Below are 10,267 nucleotides of genomic sequence, written 5' to 3'. Positions count from 1 at the left end.
AGTGAGTTATATTTCGAGTACTTTTAACATTAAACGTGAAAGTGTAGTAACGTTTAAACGTTAAACAAAAAAAAATTGATTAACGTTTAAACAATAAAAACGTTAAAATGTTGGATATCATTAAACTTAATTATAAGATAACGTTGAAATATATTTAAACGTTAATCGAAAAAGAAATGTTCTAATCCGATCTCTGATAAATGTGAAATAAAAAACATAAATTTATCATTATACGTGTAATTTGAAGTACAAAGAAAAATATTAGGATGGTTAAGTATGTTGTTGTAATTACATCACTGTTCTTATCTTCAATACAAACATAAATTTGATTAGTATAATATACTGTCAAGTTTAAAGCAGAACATTATTTTTTCAAAAGTCATATGGGATAATACTGTTCATTTAATTTGGAGGAATCATGCGCACTTATATGCACAAATAAATTAAAGCTTATAGTTTTAGTTTTTCCTTAAATGCATGCGATTTCCCGTGTTCCCTTAAGTTACTTGGATTAATTAATGAACTGAGTTTAATTACTCGCTACTTTAAAAAATGATAGCAAAGTGTCGACTGAAGCTAAGTCAGCAAATAAAAATTATTGTTAAGAAGTACATTTTTTTTTTTATTATATATATATATATATNCTACAGAGCTTGAAAATTGATACGCATTCGAAAACACGATTTTAACGACTTTCTAACTTAAACAGAGTAGTCCACGTTGGGTTTGGTTGGAATTGGTTTAAAATCGTTTTGAATTAAATAACTTTTGATTCAGTTAATATCTTACGTTACTTTGTTTAAAAATAATTTTAAGAGTTATGGATATTGTTAAAAGCGTATTTGTAATATATATCTTTAATAAAAAATAATAAAAAAGTTCTTTATTTTTAATGTTTTTAAAAATTTGAAAACAGCCATTTTTTAGTTCTTTACTTACGAAAATTTTGATAAAAAATGTTAATATAATTCATAAAATGGATATGCAGTGCGCGCAAAGTATACATTATAAAAATACATCAGTACGAGCTGTATCTATTCACGCCACATACCCTACATACAGACAATTTTTATTTGAAAAGAGCTAATAGTTTATTTTAATATTTTTAAATGTATTCTTTATTATTTACTTAAGATGCTCTTTTAAAATTTATTAATAATAATAATAAATTATGTTGGTGATTGTTTATATATATACACTAATTTAACCGAAAAACGTTCATTAGTTATTCGGAGTAATAATAACATATAATTATTAATATAAACACTTAGAGTAATAATGGAGGTGAGTAATACATTTTAAATAAAGTTTTGGATTGAAAACTCAAAAATTATTTTATTTTATTCTAGAATTGGCAAATGATAACTTTTTTATTGATAATTTCCTGTTTTATATCTAACAAAGGTAAATTCTATTATCTATGCTTATAATTTATAATTTAATCCTTATCAATTCTTGTATTTTTTTAAAATTGCAAACAGAAAACGTTTAAAATTAGCTGTAAAGATATTCTTTTAGCTGTATATAATGATCCATCATGTTCTGACAATACTAAGAACATTTAATCTAATTAATATTTTGTGTTAATTTTTTACTTTGGAATTATTAAAATATTATAATAAATAAAAATTTTTCAATTTGTTAAAAAAATATTTTTTTTTATAAAGATTACGAAAAAATATTTTAATATAGCCATTTTATAAAGTAAAATTTAAGAATAAATTTGGCAAAAAAATGTCTTATTAATTTTTAGCAGTAAAATTTTCTGTGGCATTTTAAAATGTATGAATATTTTATGTTTAAATAGAATTTTTACGATATTAATTTTAAAATATCTACTAAAAAAAAGACAAAAGAAAACATAATCTTTTCACGATAGCTCATGGTTATATATATGTATTTTTTCCCATAACAATTATCTACGTTTATATAAGCGCTTATAATTTAACTAAAAATTTCAAAAAATTAAATTATCTAAGTAAATACAAGATAACAGATCTCTTTGGTATTTACCAATCACGAGTAAATACGATTTTTTTTAAATAATTTGTTATTTGATAAGATAATCAACATTGGCTTTTTGATATTTTACTAAAAGAAACTGATTTTAAATAATCAAAAATTCCACCGTGTAACTAACGATTATTTGAAATAAAAAGAATAGAACAAAATTAGGCTGAACTCAATACTATTTTTAATAAAAATAAGCATAAAAAGAAATACACAAATTCGTTGGAGTTGTTTAAATGCCGCTATGCATATACAGAAAATAATGCAACTAGAATTAAGACAGTTAAAATAACTCAGAACTTGGTTAACCCTAGCCATTCATTTAATTATTCCAACAGTTTTTATTAGAGTTATCACTATATTAACTTTTCATTTTTTCTGTGTAGACACTATCTTAAAAACTAAGTGAGACGGAAGTGGTGCAAAGATGCCTAAAAAAAACCCTGCACAGTGGAGTTGTCGCATAGTTAGGTCAAGTATAATGATATCAGACAGTGATTAATATCACTATCATGAAAAACGCTGCGATGCAAATCTGTAGATAATATTTAATTTTAAAAAATTGATGGATTATTCCAAAAGCTACATGATCTCCTATTTCCTTATTTATATCCTGATTACAAGTTTTATGATTTATAAGTATAATATATTAATAAATAAATATCTATATATATTTATAATATATAAATATAAAAAGGGAAATGGTGTTATTTAAAAGAAAAGTATGTCAGATGAATGAGGGATATAAATATTATTTAATATTAAAATTTGTATTTATCCATACATTTTTCAATAAGTTATAACATTTTAACACAAATATAGCATACGGTAGCCATTTTCACCGTGAAGAAAAAATAAAGTCCGAAATTTTTTTTTTTTCATAATAAAGTATATTACATAAGCCTTAATTTAAGGTTTATTTAAAATTGTCAGTATTTCCGGACACTTTAAAAAGTTAAGTTGAAAAAGTTGTCATCTTGAATCTCTATCTGTGGGCAGGTTTATAAATTTATAAAAAAAATATATCAAATGATAGGTAAAGACATTATACGTCTATAAATAAAAATATTATAGATATAATCATTATTGAAAAAGTTATGGCAGTTTTAAGTAAAAAAATATTGAAAAAATTTCGAAAATTAGCAGTTTTTAATTTTGTAATTTTTTTGAAGATTTCGCCCATTTACAGGGAACGAGGAAAATTTTTTCAATTTTTGAGGGTAAAGTTTTCGACTAGATACGATTTGTGATCTTTTCACGTATCGTTGAAAGAAATCCGTTCGGTGAGAGCTGAGAAAACATGGTAACAGTCACAAAAAAAAAAAAAAAAAAAAAAAAAAAAAAACATCATAGTAAAATTAATACCATCTCGGCTTCGCATNAAATAAAAAAAAAAACACATCATAGTAAAATTAATACCATCTCGGCTTCGCATCGAAGCTAATAGCGTAGTGGTAATGTATAATACAAGTTCGATCAAACGGATAAGTGTTGTCAGGAATAGTAAACATGATCACTAATTATAATGTAACAGTAACTGATTGAACATTGATCACAGAAGATGGTCAAGTCCCATTTTATATTTACATTGTTCATTAAAATATTCATAACATAATACTTTATAGTGTTACAATTAATATAATTGTTGCAATGTTAAATTAAAGTATTTGGCAGTATAAATCTACTATCTATTAATTATAATGTTGCATATATTTCCTAAATCTAAAAATTACAAAATAACTATGGGTTCACGAAACACGAGGCAAAATTTACCAACTGAATACGTGTAAATTTACATATTTTTTAAAGTCATCTTATTTGTAATACTTAGATCAATTTAATATTCGCGTTACAAAAAATATATATATTGTGGAGTTCTTGGAGTTGGTAAATTACGACGTAATGCTGGATAATTTTAGTAATTTAAAGTGTAATAAAAAAAAAAAATAGACAGTTGTGATAACAGCTGTTAAATTTTGTTGACATTTATTTTCCGGTATTCTGAATTTTATCAATGTATTAGTATTGTAATAGTAAGTGTCGCAGTACGCACCATTATGATATAGCACAATATTAATGAATGCCTTAACAAGTGTACCAATAACGTAGGAAGTATTATTACTATATTATACACTATGAAATATTTATTGCAATTGCTTATTGCAAATTGATAATATAGTAACTCAAAATAAATATAATTAATATTGGGCTTGATGGTTGGGCATGAGAATGATTGTGTTACTACAACGCAGTTATTAAATAAAATGATTCAATACAATTTTTTGCTCGAGTTTAGAGTACGAGCGTTTTTTTCAATCATTCTACAATGAAAAATATTAACCTATATTGAATAAAGTATTTTTATAATATTTTACGAATACATTTATCATGCATCATTATTCCACTTAGCAAATCATATGCTTAAGATAGCACCTGAAAAGCTATCAATTAATAAATAACTATTAAAGTTTACATTTTGGCAATAAATTTAGTGGGAAATGCTAAGAGTTTAGACAAATTGTAATTTTGAGCATTTATAATCGACACAATAAATCTCATATAACTCATAGTTTATGTATCTTTTGTAAAGCGCGATGTTTAGATATATAAGGACTAAAATTATAACAAATTCCGTAGTTTGAGTATCCAAAAGTAGGGAAACTATTAAATGATTGTATCATGAGCCAGGAACACTTAATCATAAAATAAAATCTCAAACAACTCCACAAGTCAAAATTTTTTAGAAATTATAGAAATGAAAATTGTTATAAAACTTATTGCTCTTCTTTATTATATTGGTATTATAGATTGACATTTTAAGTAGCAAAAACTAATTAATTATTACTTTCATTTAGCAAATGAAAATAGAAATTCAGATGAAAAAAAAATATGCCAATATGAAAATAAAACTACAGTTTTAGAACTTTCAAATGATAACTTAGAACCACTATATTTCGTTCACGGCAATAAATGTAAGTGGGATAAACATACGATTACAGAAGCTACTGAAATTAGGCATTTAAAATATTTAAAATATGCACAGGCAAATGGATGTGATTGGGATGTAGATACAACAAGAATTGCTGCTGCAAATGGGCATTTAGAATGCTTAAAATATGCTCATGAAAATGAATGCCCTTGGAGTGAAGGCACAATATTGGCTGCTGCTATAAATGATAAATTAGACTGTTTAATATATGCACATAAAAATGGATGTAAATGGGATCTAGGAACAACAATTGAAGCAGCTAATAAAGGCAATTTAAACATATTAAAATATGCTCATGAAAATGGATATGAATGGGATGATGGTACAATTAGAGCTGCTGCAGCAAAAGGCTTTTTGGATATTTTAAAGTATGCCCATGAACATGGTTGCCAATGGGATGAGACAACAACTAAAGCTGCTGCAGTAAGTGGTTGTTTAGAATGCTTAATATATGCTCATGAAAATAAATGTCCATGGGATAATAAAACTACAGAAGCAGCTGCTGAATATGGTAACTTGACATGCTTAAAATATGCACACGAAAATGGATGTCCATGGGATGAAAATACTATAAGATTTGCTGCTGCTAATGGGCATTTAGAATGTTTAAAATATGCACATGAAAATAAATGTCCATGGGATGACAAAATAACGATAGCTGCTGCTGACAATGGACATTTAGAATGCTTAAAATATGCACATGAAAATAATTGTCAATGGGATCACAAAACAACGAGAGCTGCTGCTGAAAATGGACATTTAGAATGCTTAAAATATGCTCACAAAAATGGATGTCCATGGCATGATGATACAACAAGAGCCGCTGCTTCCAATGGGCATTTAGAATGCTTAAAATATGCTCATAAAAATGGCAGTCCATGGTATACAGATACAACAAAAGATGGGGCTGCAAATGGGCATTTAGAATGCTTAAAATATGCGCATGAAAATGGCTGTCCATGGAATGATGAAACAACAAGGGCTGCTGCTGAAAATGGGCATTTAGAATGTTTAAAATATGCACATGAAAATAAATGTCCATGGGATGACAAAACAACGATAGCTGCTGCTGACAATGGACATTTAGAATGCTTAAAATATGCACATGAAAATAATTGTCAATGGGATCACAAAACAACGAGAGCTGCTGCTGAAAATGGACATTTAGAATGTTTAAAATATGCACATGAAAATAATTGTCCATGGGATGACAAAACAACGAGAGCCGCTGCTGACAATGGACATTTAGAATGCTTAAAATATGCTCACAAAAATGGATGTCCATGGCATGATGATACAACAAGAGCCGCTGCTTCCAATGGGCATTTAGAATGCTTAAAATATGCTCATAAAAATGGCAGTCCATGGTATACAGATACAACAAAAGATGGGGCTGCAAATGGGCATTTAGAATGCTTAAAATATGCGCATGAAAATGGCTGTCCATGGAATGATGAAACAACAAGGGCTGCTGCTGAAAATGGTCATTTAGAATGTTTAAAATATGCACATGAAAATGGATGCGAATGGGATGAATATACACCAAGGAGAGCTACAGTTAAAAATTCTATAGAATGTTTAAAATATGCACACGAAAATGGATGTCCATGGGATGAAAGTACAACAAGAGTTGCTGCTGCAAATGGGCATTTAGAATGTTTAATATATGCACATGAAAATGGTTGTCCATGGGATGAAACTACCACATATGCAGCAGTATATTGGGATAATATGGAGTGCTTAATTTATGCTATTGTAAATGGATGTAAATGGGATGATGAAACAACAAAGAATGCTGCGGAAAAGAGTCATTTAGAAATCTTAAAATATGCACACGAAAATGGATGTAATTGGCATACAGACACAACAATGGTCGCTGCTACAAATGGACACTTAGAATGTTTAAAATATGCACATGAAAATAATTGTCAATGGGATTACAAAACAACGAGAGCTGCAGCTTATAATGGACATTTTGATTGTTTAAAATATGCTCATATAAATGGATGCGAATGGGATAAAACAATAATGAATTATGCAGTTGAAAATAACAATTTGGAATATTTAAAATTTGGACACGAAAATGGATATGATTTTGATGAAGATACTATAACAATTTCTGCGGCAAATGGTTATTTAGAATGCTTAAAATATGCTCATGAGAATGGATGTCCATGGGATGAAAATACAACAAGAGTTATTGCAGAAAATGGTCATTTAGAATGTTTAAAATATGCTTATGAAAATGGTTGTCCATGGGATGAAACTACAACGAGAGCAGCTGTATATAATGATAAATTAGAAATCTTAAAATATGCTAATGTAAATGGATGTAAATGGAATGAAGATATAATAAGAGTTGCTGCATCAAATGGTTATTTGGAATGTTTAAAATATGCTTATGAAAATGGATGTAAATGGCATAAATATACAACAATGGTTGCAGCTGCGAATGGTCATTTGGAATGTTTAAAATATGCACATGAAAATGATTGTCCTTGGATTGATGGCACAATATTAGTTGCTGCTATAAATAGTTATTCAGATTGTTTAATATATGCCCACAAAAATGGTTGTGAATGGGATAAAGGAACGACAATTGAAGCAGCTAATAAAGGTAATTTAAAAATTTTAATATATGCTCATGAAAATGGATATGAATGGGATGATGGTACACTTAGAGCTGCTGCAGGAAATGGTTATTTTAATTGTTTAAAATATGTTCACAAGAATGGTGGTAAATGGGATAAGTTTACGGCTAGAGCTGCTGCAGCAAGTGGCTGTATAGACTGCTTAATGTATGCTCATGAAAATGAATGTCCATGGGATAAAACAACAACAGAAGCAGCTGCTGAATATGGTAACTTGAGATGCTTAAAATATGCACATGAAAATGGATGTCCATGGGATGTTAAAACAGCATATGTTGCAGCTGAAAATGGCCAATTAAAATGTTTGAAGTATGCACATGAAAATGGATGTCCATGGAATGAAGATATAACATATATTGCATCTGTAAATGGACATTTAAGTTGTTTGAAATATGCTCACGAAAATGGATGTGATTGGAATGAAAATACAACGATGGAGGCTGCTAAAGGAGGTAATTTTGAATGTTTAAAATATGCGCACGAAAATGGATGCCCATGGGATGACCGCACAATTAGTGCTGCTGCTTCAGAAGGTAATATTTTATGTTTGAAGTATGCTCATGAAAATGGATGTCCTTGGTATGAAGATACAACAAAGATATTTGCTACGAAAGGACAATTAGAATATTTAAAATATGCACATGAAAATGGATGCCCTTGGAATGTTGAGACAACTAGATCTGCAGCTTTAGAGGGTAATTTAGATTGTTTAAAATATGCCCACGAAAATGGATGTCCATGGGATGAAAATACATCAATAGCTGCTGCTGCAAATGGACATTTAGAATGTTTAAAATATGCCCACGAAAATGGATGTCCATGGGATGTAAACACAACTGAAGCAGCAGCACAAAATTGTAGTTTAGAATGTTTAAAATATGCACACGAAAATGATTGCAAATGGGATAAAAGAACAACTATAGCTGCTGCAGGAAGTGGATGTTATGAGTGTTTATCTTATTCCATCGAAAATGGATGTGTTTGGGATCAGCGTACAACAAGAGTTGCTGCAGCAAGCGGCTGTTTAGATTGCTTAAGATATGCTCATGAAAATGGGTGTATTTGGGATGAATTTACAATAATCACAGCTGCTATGTTTGGTAATTTAGATTGTTTAAAATATGCCCATGAACATGGTTGTGAGTGGGTTAAAGGAACAACGAGAGTGGCTGCTGCAAATGGACATTCAGACTGTCTAAAGTATGCATGTGAAAATGGTTGTGAATGGGACGAAGGCACAACAAGAGAAGCTGCTGCTAGTGGTTGCATTAACTGCTTGATATATGCACATGAAAATGGTTATAAATGGGATGAAGGGACCCAAAGTGGAGCTGCTGCAAAAGGTAATTTCAACTGCTTAAAATATGCTCATGAAAATGGATGTGAGTGGGACGAAGGTACAACTAGGATTTGTGCTATATATGGTCAACTTTATTGCTTAAAATACGCCTATGAAAATAAATGTCCGTGGAGTAAATATACTATTGAAGAAGCTATTCGAAATGAATATATGCATATATTGAACTATGCTTTAGAAAATGGCTGTCAAAGTTAGTTTTTTGTAATTTAGATTTTTTAACCTTATATTCATTTATGTATATGGGTTATTTTATACACTTATATATTTTTACTTGTGTATTAGTTATTAGTGTATTAGTAAAGTGGGCTATATTATATTTTAAATAAATTATATTAATCATGAATGGTATTTTTTTTTTTTTGGACAATTTAATTGCTTCATATGCTTTTTTTAATACTGATTTAATGACCATATATTATATGAACTTTTTTCTATAAATTTTTTGGTTATTTTTTGCAATCTGCTCTTTTGACATCCACATGAAATAAATGATCTTAACTTAGGCACTCTCAAGTTCAAAACATTTTAGGTGCAAATGATTTATAAATCATAGGTCTTTTTTCTTTTTAAACTTCATTATAAAATATTAATATCATAATACTGCTTCTATAAAACATTATTTTGAAAAAAATCTATCATAATTAATTATTTAGTGTGGCTGTATTAATTGTAGAAAAAAATATTTGAAAATATCATTTTTAATGGATGCCTAATTTTATAATATGTTTTTAAATATTAACCATCAAGAAACTATTTTTCCAATTTTAAACCAAGTGAAAGGCTGGTACCATTCTTCATATAGCTAGTACTAGTACGTTATAGTTTCTTTAACGTGGAAGGGATGTTAAAACTTTATCTATTAGAAGGAGTCCAGTGATATTTTCGCTATAATAACGAGTGCATATACCATGGAAAATTATTTAATTATTAAATATAATATAAAAATGATAAATTGTTAAAGTAAAGAACTAATATATGGTGAGGATATGTGTACTGTGATTACTTAGCTTTCAATCGATTATGTCTCATTAAATGAGCATTTTTTGCATAAAAGGATGATTATTGCTCTTATAAAAGCAATAGCGCTATGTGATTTAAACGTTTCAAATGTGTTTTATTGTGATTTGTATGAAAAGAGAATGTTGTTAAAAGCTACCTAGTAAGTCATAGAAAAATCTATGTAGGTATATGATTTTTATGTCATTTATCTACTTTTTTGGACAAATCTACGACTAATCTACAAATCTATCAAAACTT

The 10,267-nt window shown here is 28.5% G+C and overlaps 1 protein-coding gene across 1 annotated transcript; it reads left to right on the top strand.

Moving 5' to 3' along the window:
• Positions 1 to 1,233: 1,233 nt before the first annotated feature.
• LOC126893674 (uncharacterized) lies at positions 1,234 to 9,466 on the top strand. Its single transcript, XM_050664083.1, has 3 exons — positions 1,234 to 1,284; positions 1,350 to 1,404; positions 4,866 to 9,466. The coding sequence occupies exons 1-3, from the start codon at positions 1,279 to 1,281 to the stop codon at positions 9,203 to 9,205; spliced, it is 4,401 nt and encodes a 1,466-aa protein (XP_050520040.1). The 5' UTR covers positions 1,234 to 1,278; the 3' UTR covers positions 9,206 to 9,466.
• Positions 9,467 to 10,267: the final 801 nt, after the last annotated feature.

Source organism: Daktulosphaira vitifoliae, unplaced genomic scaffold, assembly GCF_025091365.1.
Source record: "Daktulosphaira vitifoliae isolate Bord-2020 unplaced genomic scaffold, ASM2509136v1 Scaffold_1, whole genome shotgun sequence".
NCBI classification, from domain to species: Eukaryota; Metazoa; Arthropoda; class Insecta; order Hemiptera; family Phylloxeridae; genus Daktulosphaira; species Daktulosphaira vitifoliae.
Note: the sequence above shows the minus strand (reverse complement) of the source record. Positions and strands in the feature narration are given on the sequence as shown.

Bases quoted from the DNA above. Each gene is read 5' to 3' on its own strand.
- LOC126893674 (XM_050664083.1), top strand. The intron at 1,405-4,865 runs GTAAATTCTATT...ACTTTCATTTAG, and splicing joins CTGTTTTATATCTAACAAAG to CAAATGAAAATAGAAATTCA.